Source organism: Sceloporus occidentalis, unplaced genomic scaffold, assembly GCF_023333645.1.
Source record: "Sceloporus occidentalis isolate IW3139 unplaced genomic scaffold, rSceOcc1.0.p SCAF_5, whole genome shotgun sequence".
NCBI classification, from domain to species: Eukaryota; Metazoa; Chordata; class Lepidosauria; order Squamata; family Phrynosomatidae; genus Sceloporus; species Sceloporus occidentalis.
In genome coordinates, this window is record NW_028316985.1 from 84,728,691 (window position 1) to 84,749,089 (window position 20,399).

The 20,399-nt window shown below is 38.8% G+C and overlaps 1 protein-coding gene across 2 annotated transcripts in view; it reads right to left on the reverse strand.

Moving 5' to 3' along the window:
- The window catches only part of MAGI2 (membrane associated guanylate kinase, WW and PDZ domain containing 2), a 789,679-nt gene that overhangs the window by 197,242 nt on the left and 572,038 nt on the right, over window positions 1-20,399 (reverse strand). Inside the window, exons 10-11 of one of the 2 annotated variants that reach the window (XM_089524611.1) lie at window positions 20,173-20,301; window positions 19,169-19,351 (exon numbers count right to left, since the gene is read on the reverse strand). In XM_089524611.1, the coding sequence (XP_089380737.1) occupies window positions 19,169-19,351; window positions 20,173-20,301 (312 nt within the window). The remainder of the gene's footprint in view (window positions 1-19,168; window positions 19,352-20,172; window positions 20,302-20,399) is intronic. The other variant, XM_089524612.1, reaches the window with a different exon arrangement.

Below are 20,399 nucleotides of genomic sequence, written 5' to 3' on the forward strand. Positions count from 1 at the left end.
ACCTTGGTTGGGTCTTTTGAAGTTCAGACAAAACTAGTTTAGATGGGCCGCTGTCACAAGTAACAGTCCTTTCCCTAATTCAAGAAAAGGCAGACTTAGGCCCTATACAGACTGGTCCAAAAACACAGCCTCTGGGCAGAGTCAGGGCATGGCGTCCTGATGATGCATGCCCTAACTTAGCCCCCAGGGCACCATGACACACCTCCAATGCTGTATCCACATGATGCAGTGCCAAAAGGCACCATACAGCTGCACCGCTGCAGCTATGGCACCCTTTGGAGGGCAGAAAAAGGAGCCGCTTTTTGCGGTTCCTTTTTTCACCCTCCAAAGGCCAGACTGGGGCCACAGCATGAGGTTGCCGTGGCCCCAATCTGACCAGGAAAGTGGTGGCCTCCCGCTGCCCCTTAAGGGGTGCTCTGTAGAGCCTCTTGGTGTGAGTGAGTTACCATTTTAGAATGGTAGCTTAGCCAGGGAACAGGATACAGAAAAAATCTGGATAGAAACTTTCTTTCCTGGATGTCATCCCTCTGTTGAAGACAGCACTTAATAATAATAATACCAAAATTCATTCATCCTAATGGCAAGACAGGGCATGAAGGGAAGTTTTGTTTGTTTGTTTATGTTCTGAAAAAAAAAACACACCACATTTGATTTCCACAAGAAAAATAATACTTTCTATTTGGAAAACAGCAAAAACACTATTGGAAAAAGGTTCAGGAGCATAGTGCCATCAATATTACTTTGATGTTTAAAGAAAGACTTTCTAACCACCAGAACTTCAAGTTAGGAGGAGAATCTGAAACTAGAAAGATAGCTATTTAGAAGATATTTTCTTTTTTAAAGGAGCATTTTTTAAAAAGTCGACACTGGTAATCATGATCATACATGATTTTCATCTATGATTATTGGTAATGATTATCTTCAGTGACTGTCCTTATGAATTCCTGTGTAATTCAAATGAACGTAATGCATCTGGGATTGGATTGGAATTATGTATAGCTTCATTTTTCTGGCCACCTTCTTTCCTGCCTTTTAATATTTCCTTGTTTTCTTTAAATATCTTCAGAAAAGGTCCATCTGTGTATGAAGAACGTAGAAAGCTACTTTGAAAAAGTAATCAAGTCCCTTGTCACTAGTAATTGTTACAGTTATAATTTTAGAAGTACCCCCCATGCTGTTTCATTTCATAAGAGTAGCAAAAATAATTACATTAGTTACTTAAAAAAAAAAAAAATCTGTATGCCTATCAAGCTGTTGGCCAAAACAGCCTCCTCCCACCCCATTTTGTCACCACTTCAACAACCTCAACAGCACACAAGGCAGATCACGAAACAGGACATGAATAATATGGTATCCCTCTTATGCTATTTAATGAGTTTGCATCCCATAACTAAAAAGGTAACTACAAAATTACATTACAAAGGTAATTCCAAACTCTGATTCTATGTGTCAGCTGCAACTGTAAATTCATTTATAAATTGTATGGTTATAGATATTTCTTTTTGGTGAAATAGCGATGCTGGCGAAACGTCAGGAATAAACTCTTATAGAACATGGCCACATAGCCCGAAAAACCCACAAAAAACTATTTCCCTTTGGCTTCTTTTATAAAGCTGCAAGGAACCCAATGGTCCCCTTCCAGCCCATTGTGAGAGAAAAGAGTGCAGGTAACCTCCAGCAGTTCCTCTGCACATGTGGGCTGGCACAAAAGAAGCCCAAAGAAATGCAGGGTAACAAGACACTTGCTGCAGATACGTTCTCTAAGATGTTGCCATTTCTCAGAGATTCCCCTTCCCTTTTTTTTTTCTTTTTAAGAGACCTGGTGTAATTCTGTTTTTGCCCTGTGCCTATGTTTTAATTAAAAAGCTGGCTTTTCAAATTTTTTGTGCTAAACCAGCATGCATCCAGTAATTACACACAGGCAGATGTGGATTAGTCGGCAAGGCTATTTACATTTCTATTGTGTTCTGCATACAGTGGCGAGATCTATTTAAATGAAAGCATTTAACTTTCTCCTTTTTTTGCAAGAAAGGAGCATAAAATAAATTATGATAATCTAAAGACTTTGATTATCTGCTGATGTGGGGAACATGAAACACCACCGTTTAAAACTGCAAGGCAAGCACAAAGTAGGGATACAGAAATAAATACCATTTGCAAAGAGAGAGCTGGCAGGTTCTTCTTTTTGTGCCATATACTATGCACGGAACTGGTCTTATAAGCCTGAGTTGTGCTAAACCATAATGCATTTGAAACAAAAATAATGAAGCCTTTCAAATCGAGACCATATGAAATAAGAACAATTTTACTTGGTTTCTTACGCAGGAGGTAAATGAGAGACTCTATTTTAGGCTTTGCATCTGGAAGCGCTTTATCGTCTTAAAAAACCCGGAGTAAGCAAGCAGCAATGACAAAGCATTGGTGGATTTGAAAAGCAGAACAAAAATCATCTGCCACACTAACACTGCTGTTTCGGAGCACAGTAAAATCTAGCTGTTTATATGGAAACAGACATCCATACACAAACATTTGGTTTTTTTTAAATGTAAGGAGGTCAAAATTGATAACACCTTTGTGCTCCTCAGGATGCTATATTTTATTTCTCCACGTGAAACTTCACATTTTTGTCGGTAATGGCTCCCAGAAGCAAGGGAAGCAGCTCAGTTAGCCTCCCAGCAGCCTAAAGGCTTAGTTGTATGACAGAGCATGAGGGGTAACTACAAAGACACCACTGTGACTGTCCGGGAAGCCTGGCAAGAAGCCATGTATCTTCAAATGACAAAAGTCTTTTAACTGCTTTCTTAGCTGTGCTGCCCTGCAATTCTCAGGACCTCTCAGCAATTGCTTGTTAGGAAGGTAAAACAGAAAATGGGTATGATGAACTGGCTGGGGTTGATGGGTGAAGGAAGAGGTAGTAATCCCACGACCTTGAAATATATCAATCATAACCTAAAATTATGATCACATTTATGACAATAATTTAAATCCCCAATTCGCTGAATGGGGTAAAAACAAATTCATTGCGTTTCAATGGTCGTGAGGCAGATGACAACAGTTATTGTATGGACCAGGAAGCTTAAAGGGTTTGGCCTTAGAAAAACAATTTCTTAACAGTTAATGCAATGAATGAACTCTGTACATCTCAGGGAAGAACAAAATGTTCAATTTTGTCTAACAAACAGGGCTCAGCTGAGCATAAGATACAGCTACAGCTGGAGCCATTCAAGATGCTCTGGTGCAGCAGATAAAGCCAACATACCAGAATAAAATGCATATGTTATCTGTGTGGTTCAGTCCAGTTATTATTTTACATCACTTGTAGCATGCTTTACTAGCTGTTATAGCTGTCTAAATATTCAGTTCTGGAAAGTATGGGCTACTTCACTCAGGTTACGGAATTTCTACTGAAAAGTCTTTTCCATGACGGACATTATGTGACTCTTGTGTGTGACATCCTAGATATGTACATTACTCTCATGCATCTATTTAGGTTCCTATAGGATTAAAAGATGATAACCCACATTTTGGATTTGAAGTAACCCATATAAAAGTAGTGTAGAAATATTTAAATGAAAATTAAACACCATGTTGGCATAATTGAATATGGCAAACCTTATTTTCTTAATTTTAAAACCTTTTTAATACTATAAAATAAAAACCCCATATCTTTCTTTATAAGACTTAATAAATAAATTGATCTCATTTCTCCTCATATGTAAGACATTCAGTGTTTCCAGTTTACATATCTATACTGACCCCAGTTACTAATAAAAGGTATGCAGTTTTTCTAAAAAGTCTGTGTCAGGGTTATGCTCCCATACCATTAAGAGTTTATAAAAAGTGATTTTATTTATATTCATCTGCTGGTATGGGGGTTACTCTCCAAACCTTTGCTAGGATAATTTATATCACAAGATAGCCTATTGCCACCTGACTTTTCATGTACTTCACAAGTATTGTGAAAAGGTTAAATAGCAGCTCCAAACCTTCAATATCCTTATAGATTTAATTCTTACACTGGGTTATACAATCTCCTTCTTCTTTAACTGGATAATATAACAGTGATTGGGAACCTGTAGTCTTCCCGAAGCTGATAAACTACTAGTCCCATTATCCTTCACAATTAACTAAGGCTGATGGGACTGACAGTTAAACATATGGAATGATACAGGATTCAGAGTAATGCTTCATCATGCATCTGATGTAGTTGAAAATATTTTTTAAAATTTAACTGGAATATAATATCTCACAAGGATGATTTTATTTTCATAAAATAGCTAATATAGTCCCCAGTAGACTCTTACATGCAACACCAACTTGTGAAGTATTAGAAAGCATGTGCAAACAACTCCTAAAATTCCTGTGATAATAGTCTTTAAACAACATTTATTTCTATTACTTGAGGACATTTAGACTCACTAGTATTTGAATTAAATTCTTTTTAAAAATCAGAACAAAAAAAGATACCAGGGTGGGATGGTTTTGGGGTTTTTTTTTGTCTCTTTAAATTTAGTATAAATGCGTGCATTAAAAACAATTTCTTGGTTTTTATTACTACCCAGTGGAAAAAATAGGAGAGGAGTTTAGAGTGGTAATGATTAAGCCTTAATGTATTCCAAAGTTCATTTGATAAAAAAGTGCAGAAAATCTAAGCAGTAGGAAATGAAGAACAGTAATTTTCATCTTTTAAAAAAAAAACTTCAAATATATCAGTCTTATGGATTTCAGGAGGCTGCTCAACAGGCATAGCAAAGAATAAATTAAACTGACTAAGTCAGGGGCACATGTTCTCATATACCCGAAAAACAAGTATAAGATTAAAAGCTATCTCTACAAAAAGAGAGAAAAAGAGGTTGCCTATGTGAATATTATACAAGATTTCCCATCTCCTGAATTAAGGAACAAAAGGACTGGCTAAGTCAAACACCAAAATATATGAGGTATTCATTCCTCTAAAGGCAAATGAATGAGACAGAGTAAAAGTGTGACTCCAATGCAAATTCACACATGGGAAAATATTCAGAGAGTTCAACTGCACAACACTATTTTATTCAACATTACAAGAAATGTCACTGAAATCTAAAATACATTTATCTGTCAATCCCCACTTTCCATCTCAATAAAGCTGATATTATTCCGGATACAACGTTCCTATGAATTTTTATGCTTATATTTTTTTCTTACCCCAATTTCAGAGAAAGAAGAGTGAGTCTAGAAATAGAGGTCATGCTTCAGTAAATCAGTGACAGAAAGGAGTACTGGCCAAATACCAGAATTTGGTATGATTACAATGATTCCCAGAATCTTTCTGACAGCAATCTAGGGTAGGGAAGGTAAAGTCTAGTCCATGAGCCGAATACAGTCTCCAGGACTGCTTCTGAGGTCATAAACTTTTTTGGGGGGAAGTCCCTATGACAAAATGAGGTGGGTAGACAGTTTCACTGTTTTGGTTCCTACAGCCCTCTGACCCCAACATTACCTACCCTAGTTTAGGATACTCTTGACAGCTGTAATCTAAAAAGATACCTTTCCAAAGCTCAACTTGACAATGGACTGCATCTGGGCAGGAATAAAGCTCCATACACCAAAGGACAAACACATGTCTAGTTTTCAGTTTTTCCTCCCAGAACCTCAGATTCAGAAACTGGAATCAACACAGTGGCCGAGACATACATCTGGGTGAATTAAGGAAGATCATGCCTCTTGATCTGGCTCAGACCAAGATTTCACACACACCTTACTCCCAGGTCCTCTCTAGTAAGCTTTCAACAGATTTATTTAGGAGGCTAAAGGAAATCTTTTTTATTGTTAAGAGTCAGAAACCTTTATCAATGTAAGAAAAGATTTGCTAGTTTTGATATAGGGAAATCCTATTTAAAAGCACTGTTTGGCCATGCACATCAGTGGGAAGAAAACTTCTCTCTCCATATCTGGGGCCCCTACACACTATACAATTATAGCATTATGCTTCCAGCTTAGTTGCTATAGATGCATTCTATGGAATCCTGGGGTTTGTAGTTTGGGTAGGCATTACAGGTCTCTGGCTGAGAATTCCAAATGCCTATCCTCAAAAGTCCAAATCTCATGATTCCACAAGATGGAACCATGGCAGTTAAGTGGAATCATAATGCTATAATTGTACAGTGTGGAAGGTCTAAAGGAGCCCTGGTGGAGCAGTGGTTAAATGCCTGTACTGCAGCCACTCACTCAAAACCACAAGGTTGCGAGTTCAAGACCAGCAAAAGGGCTCAAGCTTGACTCAGACTTGCATCCTTCTGAGGTCACTAAAATGAGTACCCAGATTGTTGGGAGCAAATTAGCTTACAGTTGTAAACCGCTTAGACACTAGTTAGGTGGTATAAAGCGGTATATAAATGAAGCTTGTTTGTAAAGGTGTTTACAAAGTGAAGGATAACAAGGAGGGTGACAAGTCGAACCTCACTGGAAAGGGTGTCCCAGAAACGGGGAACAGTTACCAAGAAGACCCTCTCCCATGTTTCCACCAGATGTACCCATGAGATATACACTACCATGATATTCTTGGTGAGAAGGTAAAAGTAAAAATCGAAATCTAAATGGCATAGTTATATGGTAACACACAAGATCCAAGTGATTTCAGGGTTTAGAAGAAGCAAACAAAGCCAACAAATAAGTTTTGATCTCAGCAATGTCAGACAAAACCTGTCAAGATGCTGAAGATAATTTGTCAGTCTTCAAACACCTGTAAACGAGTTATTTCCATATCGTTTCTACTTCAGATTTGGCAGAGACCGATCAATCTCTGCCACACTGCCATGTTTCAATTCAATCTACTGAGCTGTTTTCTGAATGTATGCCATATGGGAGATTATCGCACTGCGTTCTGAGAACGTTCTCATCACGTGATGAGAACGGAACGCATTTGAGTATACCGCACGTATGTGTTCCAATCGGGTTCTCAGAACGTTTAAATGTGTTCCAAATGTGTTCCAGGAGGGTACAGATATGAATGTGTTCCCAGAGAGCTGAAACGTGATGAGAACGTTCCAACAGAGGTGTGTGCGGTATTCTTATCTGTTCTCAAATCCGTTCTCTCATTCCTCCGTCTCCTGATTGGCTGAAAGAATGACAGGCAGGGAGGGAGGCAGGCAGGCGAGCGACTGCAGTGAGGGAAGGTGTGTGTGTGTGAGGGGGGAAAGAAGGAGGGAGGGAAGGGAGGAAAGTTGGGACAAGTGAGAGAAGAGGAAAGAAGGGAAAGAGAGAGAAAGAGAGAGGGAAACAGGGGGGCCAGAGCAGAGAGCAAGAGGGAGAGGGTCTGGCTGCTTCTGCGGGGGCCTCTAGTGTCATGTCCAGCGGGGCTCCTGTGCTGGCAGCCTGCAGGAGGCAAGGATGGCAGGGATGCCCAGGACCTTCTCCTCCTTCCCTCCAGGAAGGAACCCACAAAAGCTCCTCTGTTTGGAGCAACACACAAAAGCAAGCAAACAACTCCCAGAATTCCATAGCAAAGAGCCAGACAAGAATTAAAGCGGGGAGGGAAGCTCACAGGCCCCACCTGGAATATTGTGTCCAGTTCTGGGCACCACAATTCAAAAAGGACATTGAGAAACTGGAGCGTGTCCAAAGGAGGGCGACTAAAATGGTGAAAGGTTTGGAAACCATGCCCTACAAGGAACGACTTAGGGAGCTGGGGATGTTTAGCCTGGAGAAGAGAAGATTAAGAGGTGATATGATAGCCCTGTTTAAATATTTGAAGGGATGTCACATTGATGAGGGAGCAAGCTTGTTTTCTGCTGCTGCAGAGACTAGGACCCGGAGCAATGGATGCAAGCTCCAGGAAAAGAGATCCCACTTCAATATTAGGAGGAACTTCCTGAGAGTAAGGGCTGTTCGACAGTGGAACACACTCTTTCCTCAGAGTGTAGTGGAGTCTCCTTCCTTGGAGGTCTTTAAGCAGAGGCTGGATGGCCATCTGTTGGGGATGCTTTGATTGTGATTTCCTGCATGGCAGAATGGGGTTGGACTGGATGGCCCTTGTGGTCTCTTCCAACTCTATGATTCTATGATTCTATGAAGGCACACATTACATGCGCACACACACAGGAGGCAAAAGGCTGACAAGCAGCCAAAATGGGGAATTGGGATGACAGCAGAGGACTCTTCTTTTCTAACCGGTTTAAAGAGCTGCTATGGCTGCCAGGGCTCTGCCCTTGGCCCAGTCCCCTTCCTGGCAACTTGCTTTCCTTCGGCTTGAAGAGACCTGCATGGAGCTCCTCCTTCTTCCAAGCCTTGCAAAGGAGGTTTGGGATGTAACTTGCAAGGCTCATCTCTCCCCATTTCTCTTTCTCCCTGCCTTCCTCCCGATCCCTCCTTCTTCCCTCCCTTCCCTCCCTCCTCCTTTCCCCCCTCTCTCTCACACACACACCCCTTCCCTCACTGCAGTCGCTCGCCTGCCTGCTTCCCTGCCTCCCTGCCTGTCATTCTTTCAGCCAATCAGGAGACGGAGGCGGCCTTGGTGGAATATGTTCTCGGAACGGTTTCAGGAATCGCTGTGCGGTAAAATGCAGTTCTGATCACGTTCTAGTTTACTAATGCAGTAATATCTGTTCCAGGAACGTTCTCATCACGTGATGATACAGAACGTTCTCAGAACGCAGTGCGATAATCTCCATAGTCTACTGTCTCCCCTGATTTCATTACAATAATGGAACACAGTTTTCCAACTGAGCCTTAGCACAGGCCTATAGGTCCTATAATTATTGTATTTTGTTTCATCTCTTAGATTTAACTAATTCATTTTACATGGTACTTCCCTGATTCAGACACAACTCTAGGGATGATTAAATCTCACATGTTTTTAAAAAATCTGTGTTGTTGCTGCTGCTGCTTGTCTGCCAGTCATTTCTGACTTATGGCAACCCTGAGATGAACCTGTCATGGGCTTTTCTTGGCAGAATTTGTTCAGAGGGGATTTGCTTTGCCTTCCTCAGAGGCTGAGAGACTATGTCTTGCCCAAAGCCATCCAGTGGGTTTTTATAACTGAGCAAGGAATCAAATGGTGGTTTCCCAGTGCCCTGGCCCATCATTCAAACCAGTACACTATGCCAGGGTAAATTACTGGTTAATGTATATCTTACTTTAAAAAAACTTAAATACTTGTAACAGCATCTATTCATAATATGAGAAAATTGTCTGGAAAGCTAATTAAGACCAGATCCTACAAAAAGCTCTCCACCGAAAACCCATATACTACAAATCTACCCAGACCATCTAGGCTACAGAATCATTCACAGAGTAGATATATTGTAGCTAAGACTTCTATGGAACAAAAAAGCTGACCAAAACAACATGGGAATGGGGACATAGAAAAACTCAATAGCTAATTTGGCCTGGAGGTTTGATACCAAATTTAGAGATCACTTGGCTCTTGGAAATTATCAAAATCCACACACAGATACTCTCAGTAGAAATTTGATACACACAAATTATCCAACAGCTTGATTTGGAAGCTCTAGGAATAAACATAGTTCTCATGTATGTATAGCTCAGAGCTTGGAAAAAACAGTCTTTTGGGCTTTGGCTCTCAGAATACTCTAGCCAGCATGGCCAGTGGACATAGAATGAAAGAAATGGTCTATGTATTTGGGAGCTGTGGTTCAAAAAGTAACATACTTCCATGTAATATACTTCCAAGCTCTAGTATAGACCAGTCCATTTATTTTAATGGTGGACCAGTTCCACACATGTGTCCCTTACAGTTACTTATAGCCTCAGTTTTGTCTTCTGGCTAGTTGTCAGAGTTGATTCCCCAGTCACTGGCATAAGCTGCCTGAGATAACAAAGCGGTAATACAAAGTCATCATTGTTGTGACACTCAAAAAAGAAGACCAGCAGCTCTGTTCAGTCTGTTTCTCCAACACACTTGCAAGGCTGGCTTGGAAAACCTTGTCCTCTTAAAAAATTATGTTTAATCAAGTAATGGGATGTACTCCTTCTCCATAATATACTTCAGGCCTGCATACTAACACAGCAAAGCAAAGCAAAGCAAGCAAAGTCAATTTATTATGAGAAACACAAACCCTCAGCGAGTACAAGACATAAAAGCTGAATAATTTATGCTATTAGTTCTTAACACCAAATGACTTATTTTCCATGTTGCATGATTTATTAGAAACAAAATGTAACTAACCATAACAATACTCAAGGCCATTTTCATGAAGTTTTAAAAACAAGAGGTGGTTAGTTGTTTCAGAAGATGATTCTATGAGGCTCAAAAAGTAGAACAGAAACAGGATAGACTAGAGCGTCTATAGCTGACCCTTATCAGACAATGTCATCACTGACCTGTAGCAGGTTTGTAGACCACCCATGACTGTGATGCATCATTTCACTGCTGAGGTTGCTATGCTCCTTTTGCATGAGCCCTCCGGGTTTCTAGTTATAATTCTGGGACTGGGCAGTCACGTGGTCTCAGTATGCCCATCCTAAAAAGGCTGGTTTTATCCTTTTTAATTTTCTTTTCTTTTCTTCACTGTTGTTGTTAATTGTCCTCGACATTTGACCCTGACATATGGCGACCCTGTGGATGAGATATCTCCAAGATCCCCTATCCTCCACTGCTCTGCTCAGGTCCAGCAAATTCAGGCCCATGACCTTCCTGAATGTGTACATCCATGTGGTGTGTGGTCTTCCTTTTTTCTACTATCCTCTGCCTTTCCTAGCATTATTATCTTTTCTCATGATGTGATCAAAGTACAACAGCCTCAGTTTGATCATCTTGCCTTCCAGGGAGATGCCAGGTTTGATCTGTTCAAGGACCCTGTTTGTCTTTTTGGCTATCCACAATGTCCACAGTGCTCTTCTCTGCCAGCACATCTCAAATGAATTGATTTTCTTTTTATCAACTTTCTTCACGGTCCAGATTTCACATCCATACATAGTGATGGTTTCGTTTCTTCCCCTATCCCCACTAAATCACATTGCTATAGCTGCTAAATTGTGTTGAAAAGGGAAATAAAAAACAAAACAAAACAAAAGGAAAGGAAAGGAAAGAAAGGAAAGACATGCTGCATAGAGCCATAGGGCAAGAAAGTGGAGTTAAGGAGAATTCTGGGAAAGAAAGAATGGGACTGTCAATGGCAGCAACAGCCCTACTCCCATGATTGAAGACACATGCGATAAGCACTGCTCCAAAACTGGTATGTATCTGGTTCCTTACATTAATGCAACTGATGAGAACTAGGCTCATTCAATAATCTCCTCAGATTCAGGAAGGGGTGAGGGATTCCCCTGTCAATTCCTAGATATTACTCCAGCAAAAGATCCTAAAAAATGTTCTTTATTAAACTATAACTACTACAGAACACTTGAAAAGTTACTTCTTAAAGATGAGTAATTGTGCTGGAAAATTTATTTGTTTATTTATTTTATTCCTTTATATCCTGGCTTTCTCCCAATAATGGGAATCAAGACAGCTAACAACATATTTTTTAAAAAATAAAGATTACAACTATATAAAGTCATTAAGGATCAAGTCATTAAATATAAGAATTATCAATTAAACCATTTATGAAGTTAAAATATTAAACATTAAAATATTAAAATTAATTAAAAGTCCACACATGTGTATGTGCCTTCTAGTTGCCTGTTGATTTAGACCATATACAAGCTTTATAAACAGCACTGCACAGTATTAAAACTTCACCTCAGCCAGCTTTTAAAAGTCTGATGGCATAAAAATGTTTTGACTTGCTGATGGAAAGAGAGAAAGTATGGGGCCATTTGGTTTTCCTAGAGTGGGAGTTCCAAAATCTCAGAGCAGCTACCAAGAAGGCCTTCTCACTTGTTATCACCAAATGAGCCTAGGGGTTTTGTAGGACACAGAGAGGGCCACTCCAGATGATCATAGAGCTCTAAGGGACTCATAATTGGGGATATGGTCCTTGAAATACTGACTACATTTGAAAGGCAGCCTCATTCAGAGCTTTATCACACTAGAGATCCCATGGGCAAACGGGAGTTAAACACAATTTAAATTAAATTCGAATTTAAACAAAACTTGCAAATTTGGGGAGTTCATCACACCGAATGGCTTCCAAAATGAAATAACGCGAAGTTAAACCGCAGTTAAAGCGGAGAAAACCAGCAGCTTTTTACTTTCGGGATGTTCCGAAAGTAAAAAGCTGCTGGTTTTCTCTGCTTTAACTGCGGTTTAACTTCGCGTTATTTCACGTTAACTGCAACGTGTGATAAACTTCGGGCATTTCCAGGTTTTTTTCATGTTAAATCACGTTTAACTCCTGTGGAGTTAATGTCACTAGTGTGATAAACTCCTGTGGAGTGCATTACTGTAATTCAAAAGGATAACCAAGGTGTGGACCACTGTAGTCAGATCTGACTTTGAAAAGCAAACATTTGTATTGATTGCTGCACTTCTTCTTTGTTACTTTTCATTGCTTTGGAAACAAAAACCTTAGGCTTGATAAGAGAATGTCATCCCAATTTTGGGAGAACAGTGGGATGTAACAATGGATTACTCTTTATACCAATAAAATAATTTCATTCCAACTCATGATAGCTTTGAAATATAGCTTAATTCTTCCCCCATTACTGTTAGGAGTAGCAGTTTTAGCATGCCTGTACTCAGCAGTTGCTAGTTTGCATCTGTCTCTTGAGTTTAACCACAGTATATATTCATGCAATTCTTTATTTGTTTTAATTGTACTGTTTCTATATTAATTGTACAGTTTTAAGCACTTTTGTCTTTTTAAACTGCATGTTATTCTTTTAATGAGTGATGTGTTTCCATGCTGTAATAGCTGAATTTTATTTTAATCCTCATTTTTGTTATGTTTTTAATTGTATTGTTTTTTTAAATTGTAAGCTGCCTTGAGTCACAATTTGGGGGGAAAGCAGGATATAAATATATAACAACAACAACAACAACAACAACAACAATTATGTCATTTCCTGTTTGTTGGTCTTACTATATCAGTTAGTCCGAGTTGTTTTATCCAGCTCTGCAGTACTCTCCTCCATGTTTGAAGAGCACATATTACTGAGTCTTTTATCATGATATATTATGAAACCTTTAGCATGTGTAAGTAATTCTACTTCACATGGTTTTATAAAGGAGATTATTTTTCTGCCTGACCCTACTATGTGTGTGGTTATTGCTCACCTTCTGCTTCTGAAAACTAAGGACTCTGCTTGTAAAATAATCTCTTACATCCCCCAACAGGTACCATTCTGCATTTATGGGAATGCTGCCCCTGATACTGACAGTAATATATAACCATCATGACTAATAACCACCGATAGTCTTATCTTCACTAAATGTGTCTAATCCTTCTTTAAAGCTGCCCAACCATCACTATACTTCATGAGGCAAAAGCAGAATGTCTCGGCAGCATTATTTCTTGTGTGAAAATACAATAACAATAAATTAATTATAAATGCCCTGCTTTGTCATGACATCCAGAATCAGCCACTTGAAGCAGCTGTCTCAGCTTGTCCAACAAGAGATCCAGCTCAGTTAACTCAGGAATAGAATGATCATTTGAGAATCACAAAATAATTTTTAAAATAATTTTTAATAATATGGTGTTTACACTTTTATACAGTTGGTGTGCATTCGTGTGTGTGTGTTTAAAGGCAATGCCTCCTAGGTCTTTGCAGTCAAGTTAGGGCTCATGCAAACTCCCTAAAAGAGTTGAGAATTTCCAAGTTATCTTGATTTCTTGGTATGATAAGGGGCCTGGGGTAGCAGCTTCTTAATCTATCGGTCCCAGTGCCACTCTGATTGTCCTGTTGTTGTTGTTGTTGTTGTTGCTGCTGCTGTTGTTGTGTGCCTTCAAGTCATTTCTGACTTATCACACACCTAAGGTGAATTTATCATCTTTTGTTTTGTTTTTGGCAAGTTTCTACAGAGGGGTTTGCCTGCGATGCTGACACAGTGTGTCTTGCCCATGGTCACCCAATGGATTTCCATGGCTGAGCTGGGATTCAAACCATGGTTGTCAAAGCTCAACCACTATGCCATGCTGGCTAAGATTTTTTTTTTAATGAGCTACAAGGTGGAGGTTATTGCTACTCATTTCCAGAGCTGAAAGTTATTTTGGAACAGGAATAGCTGCTTTTATGTGTTAATCAATCCCTCCTTTTTATTATCATTACTGACTACTTAATTATCCACTATGTGTTATATTACTCATTACTTTTTTAGGGGAGAAGGGGATACCCATTGAAAAAATCTACTGCTAGAATGTGAAAACACATCCTTCAGTTGTCCTCATTCATTATGTTCAGAGGAGAAAGAACTGGAATGAAAGTAGCAAGAAGCATAAGAGGAAAGGGAGCACAAGGGAGAGAAGAGAAAGAGAGCAAATAGAAATCCATCAGCAAGCAGAGCTCAGTACCAGTGCAATCATATACAGATATGCACATATGAAGATAACATTTCATAGTGAAGAAAGAGGTGGAAAGGGGAAAGGATTAGAAAAATGGCAATAGTGCAGTAAAGAGCAAAGAAAATATAGGAGCAATTTTTAAAAAAGAAATGTTCATAAATAATTCTTCCTTCCAGAAGCAAATGTACTGATGGAATGCTGAAGCTTTTATTTGAAGATTAGTTCTTCTCCTGCAAATTTAAACACTTCTACATCAGCCCCCAAACCAATGCTCCTTATATGATATTTCACTCCTGATTCCTATCCGACTATTTTTCATCACAAACCGATGAAGTCTTGAGCTCTGCAATATTTGAAATCTCATTAGAAACTGTGGCTTAGCTTAGGCTTTCAATGGCATACAGAAAATATAGAGATCTTCCCCACTCAGAAAGGAAAAGGCGCCCATGGTGGGGGTAGGGAGCTCAGAGCGAAATGCAATAAAACTGAAACCACAAGGGGATTTGAAGTCAATAACTTTGAAATACAAGCAAAGGCTTTATCCAGAGATTTGTTTAACATAAACGAGAATATAAAGGTATTATTCTAACACTGGAGGGAGCTCAGATTAAATGAAAGTGATAGAATTACAGTGAAGTTTCAAAAACATATATATATATATTAAAAAAGGAAGAGAAGGGCTGTGAAGTGGATCCTCGAAGGTCTTATCAATATAGGTGGAAACAAATGTTTAGTGAATGACTTCCTCAGAAAAAACAAAGAATTCACATGTCTCTGTGAAAAGAACACAATGTTTGCTTCTCTATAGTAAGAGCAAAATGGCCATAGATGTTTCTTGACTGAATCTCTCTATATAGATGTGTATGTGCAAGTAAGAGAAAGAGAAAAAGGAAGAAATAACATTTATGAATGTTATTACAAGGGCTGCCTCTTTAGACAGAGTATGCTTATGCGACTGCAACAGGAATACAGCTAGAGTTGTCACTGAATAACAGATATAACAACAATTCTAGCATGACTGATAGTAGCTAACAATACTGAGTTCTTCTGGAGCTATGACTAGTCCAAGTAAGCCTGGTCATATTTCCAGATGTTTTGAAACACGCATCTGCATTCAGCATTCACACCATGGAGTTTATCACACGGGGGAAATCCTGTGCAAAACTGGGGGTTTAAATTGGAAAAAAACCACAAAAGTGGGTTGATTTTCACACAATGTTATTGTTAAACTAATGTTAACCTGAACAGAAAGTGGAGGAAAAGTAGACAAAAGCTGCTCCTTTTTACTTTCGGAAAACCTCAAAAGTAAAAAGGAGCAGCTTTTGTTTACTTTCTGGTTGGGCTAACACAAGTTTAACAACAATATGTGTAAAACTCAACCCGCTTTTGTGGGATTTTTCTATTTTTTAAATCCTGTTTTTGTATGGGATTTTCCTCATGTGATAAACTCCCATGACAAGGCTCAAATTTTATAAACTCAACAGATTCTGAACTCTTGTAAGCGAACAACCCTGTTTTTAAAACCTTAGGAAAACTTGCTAGGTTGTTTATATTAATTAGTAATTTCATTTTAGAAAACATTTCTCCTAGGATCTGTACAATCTGTGCTCCAACCCTTGCTTGCCTTGGTAATGTTAAAAATTGTCTCCTTTTAACTCCATTATTGCCATTATAGACCTGAGAATCAAAAGTACTGAATGCAAACATTAGGAAGATAAGTATGATGGGACATAAATATTCAACTCCATAGTTCATGGAAGAAAGAGAATATGTAAGTACCAACGATCTGGATCCTTCTTATCATGGAAGAACAAAGTTACTGGAGCAAATTTGGCTCAGAGAGAGTATTTAGTAAATGTGAACTCAATGAATCTAATTCAGTAAGACCCTCCTATGTGTAGGAGATTACTGCACTACACTCTTATAGTAAAGTGAGCCCATGCCATGCATGGGCTCATTATAGGTGGCTTTCAGCTTACACTGAAGTCGCCCAGCAAAAGGGAGAATGGTGCCTGCTGCATGGCCATGCAGCGCACGCATGGCTGCGCAGTGAGCATGAGTCCATTATATCCAATGGGGCTAGAGCATACCTACTTTTTGCCTTATGTGAGAGGGTGGGAGGTGGGTTCCAGAATGGATCCCCTCATAAGACAAGAGGCAGCTAGGGCAGTTGAAGTAGAATAGGCACACTATAAGAGTATAGTACAGTAATCTAGTGCTGTGTCTTCCTCATGCTCTATTTCATGTGTGTTTTATTTTATCCATGTAATTTGCTAGTGTACAGTGCACAAATCTAAGGTTACAAGGAAAGTAGAAGATATTCTGTTTTGAATTATCTTGCTCACAGAGTTAGAAATTTCTTTACCCACAGCCTTATTTGCCATTACTTGCCTCCTTCAGTTCTCTCTCCCATTTTGAACATTGGCACAAAAACATATTATTTATTCCTATCCTCAGCAACTTTGGGTACAAAGGCTTGTAACTGATACACTCCAGGATAGATTCAACTAATCTATTGCAGGATGACATGCAGCTTTACTGCCAAAAGCCAACACTGGTATGTAGAACTTTATGATTCACAAAATACTTTATGACTTTGTTTTCATTTAGCAGTAGATGAAGTGGTAGAAACAATATTGGAAATTGTATTAAACTTTATTTTTTCCTAATATGTATATTCAACCAATTCTGGAATAAAATAAATGTGCAATCTGAATGTTTCTTTAGTTTATTGTCTTTCATTTGTGAGAAGTCTAACTGTAAACAAAAGAATGGAACACTGAAACACCACTACAAAACTCAGCTCTGATACAACATGTCACGAAAAAGTTACCAGTGTGCTTTCATTCTTGCTTGTTCTGTCAGGATTACATTCATAAATTTAATTTCAAGGGCATGCAAAGCTCCTCTTCAGATCCACAAGATGCCTTGTTGCTATTCCCTGCCAAAACCTCTTTGACAGAAGCAAGAAGATATAAAGGTCACAATCCAGTTCAAAGGTGACTAATTGGTTTTTATGGTTAACACTGCTCCCGGGACTAATCTGATTTCAAAAAGTTCCAGTGCTCCATTTCTTTTACTACCCAACCATATGGAAATTTGCTGTGTTTTACCATTGTTCATCTTAAGGTCAAGGAGAACAATGCAAACGAACCTCCAACAGGATGGATTAGGAGCTTTTAATGTTAAGAATCACAGCCTAGATTAAATTGCATTATTTTAACAAGCTGGCAGATCTTACAGTCATCCCATTTTAAAACCAGGAAACTTAAAAGAACTTTAATATTTCTGAAGGTTTTCCACATACACATTATTGTCAATATGTTGTGCACAATGTTATGGATATTGATTCTGGATGATATTAAAAAGACCAAATTATTTCTCCTATATGTACTTACAACTAAAGAAGCATGATATAAATATAACTTGCCAATTCCTATCTCATTCCCCTGCTGGTGTTTACTTTTAACTGTGTTCTAAGACTCTTTTCATTAAAAGAAAAAGAAAAAAATGATCTTAACTTGGGAAACAATATCCTTCAAACAGATGGCTGGACCTTCTGAGAATGAAGCACCTAAAGGTCCCATCTGAATGAAGCATTTGGGTGCTTCATTCATCTGAATGAAACACCCAAAGGTGCTGCTTTAAGTCCATATGTTGGGAGAAAGGTGGAATATAAGAAAACCATCATCGTCGTCATCATCTAATCTGGTAAGATGCTGTCTTACAGCCGAATTGTCCACAGGTGACTTAATGACAGACTTGTGAATTTCTGAGTGTTCAGCCATAGCGTGCTGAGAAAAATCCCTTCACTAGTGAGACATCCCTATCTTCCATGAATGCATACATAATGTTTACATTTTTGGCTCTGAATATGGAAAGTGGAGGATGGGCAAATTGAAAGCTTGTTTTCTGCACTTTGGAGTAGCCTCTAGACATGATTACATTATTACCTAAATCCAATGGCTAGTCCCAACCAAAGTAAATCTAATGAATCAGTTGCTGAGTAATAAATCAACTTTTATGTTAATCCCACTGATTCAATGGCTCTGCTCTAGTGGCACTAGAAATTAGATTTAGGTCTCTTTTTGTCTGGAGTGACAATTGGGTAGCCTTCCTGCTGTTGGGCTACAAGTTCCAGCAACCTTATCCACCATGAGCGCTAGCAATAGCTGGAGGACCATATTATGTCCATCTCTGAAACTTGTGAAATGCACATACAGTAAGTCCTTGGTATCTGCTGATATTTGGTTCCAGTATTCCCCGTGAAATCAAAATCCATGGATGTGCAAGTCCTATTAAATTTAATGGCATAGTAAAATAGGGTCCCTTATATTACATGACAAAATCAAGGTTTGCTTGTTGGAATTTATACATTTTAAAAATATTTTCAAATCTTGGATACTTGAATCCATGGGGGGAAAATCTATGGATACGGACTACTTTTCACTTACTTGTAATTTGTTTAAAAAATTAAAATATTTCAAAAAGTCAGAAATAATCCCAGTTTTCCTAAGTAATGTTCTTCAAGCAACAAGAAACTTTACTCAACATACTAAAAAAGTCATGGTTACCATCACATTACTTTTTATCAGTATTAGCAATGACATTACAAAAAAAGGTAACAGGCTGCAGCTAAAACTGTTACTGGTAATGGATAACTTCCAGTTCCTGCTGGAAAATAACCACCAAAATTACTGTCATATTTTCTGCCCAAGAAGTATAGTTCAGTCGCCTTGAGCTGAGTTTATCCTCCACCACATGAAAGAAACCCTTTGACTTACCTGTCTCCATTTTGGCATCCTGTGCGGCAGGCCCATCGGGAATAACACTCTTCACCTGGAGAAACTCGTCGGGCTCATCCCCACCAATGATGGTAAATCCAAAGCCCATATTGCTTTTCTTAAGTGTGGTGCTGAGGAAAGTCCCCTTCAGTTGTGAGGCATCCCGGGTGAAAAGTGGTTTTTCTACATCAGTCAACATAAAGAAAAAAACAAACAGACAACGTTTGGGTCTTGCTGTAATAAATAAATAAATGAAAACGACTGGGTTCCCAAAGTGCAGTAGAAGCAATAGCAGGCAACAGGGTGGCATTTTGGAAAAATAAAAGCAAAATAAAAGTGCAAGCATTCCCAGAGAAACAAAAGCATTAGTGAGTTATCTACTACTTAATGCCAAAACCAGCAAGGGAAAGATTTGCTTAACTACTGTGGTGTTTCTTACAGAGTATCTTAGTGAACTCACTATTAAATTGGAATTGGAGTGCTGGGAAGCTAAAAAAACAAATCAAAAAACTATACATAACTGAAACGTTGATATGTAGTAGTTAGTTAAATTAATATGTAGTAGTCATTTAACAGATTTTTTTAAAAGTAGCTTTGTAAAAATAGCTAAATAGCTGTATAATACAAAAATATTAAATAGCTATATATTTAGTTTTTCTGTAGCCATAAAAGGTGTGTGTCTGTGTGTGTCTGTGTGTGCATGTGTGTAATTTCAACAACCAGGATTTGAATATCAGACAAATAACGTGTACAACTTGTGAGATTGTTCAGTGATGCTGACATCAGCTTTCAGTTTCAGTGTTATTCTTTGTAAAGTGTGACAAAGACCAGCAGGCAAAAGAAAGGCCTCACCTGACATCCAGTGCCTCTGTTTTGTGCTTAACATGTGTGAAAAGGTATGGGAAAAGGTGAAAAGATTGGTGATTTTTTTGGTGGTCAAAACAAATTAGCTCACTACTTTTTACAAAAGTGCAGCCTGGGTAAGTAGCAGCACTTGGACATACCATACAGCCTGTACACTCCGGCAATGTCCCGCCGACACTGAGACAGGTCACTCACACTGCGAGACCTCTGAGGAGCAGGGCGCGGGTGAACATGTTTGGGCCTAGGTAATGTTGATGAGGAGCTTTCTACTGTTATAAAGGAGAAGAAGCCTCATTCTTTGCCTGAAATCTTATGTAAATAATTTTATTTCTATACCCAATATAGACCATTAACCATTTTTACCCCC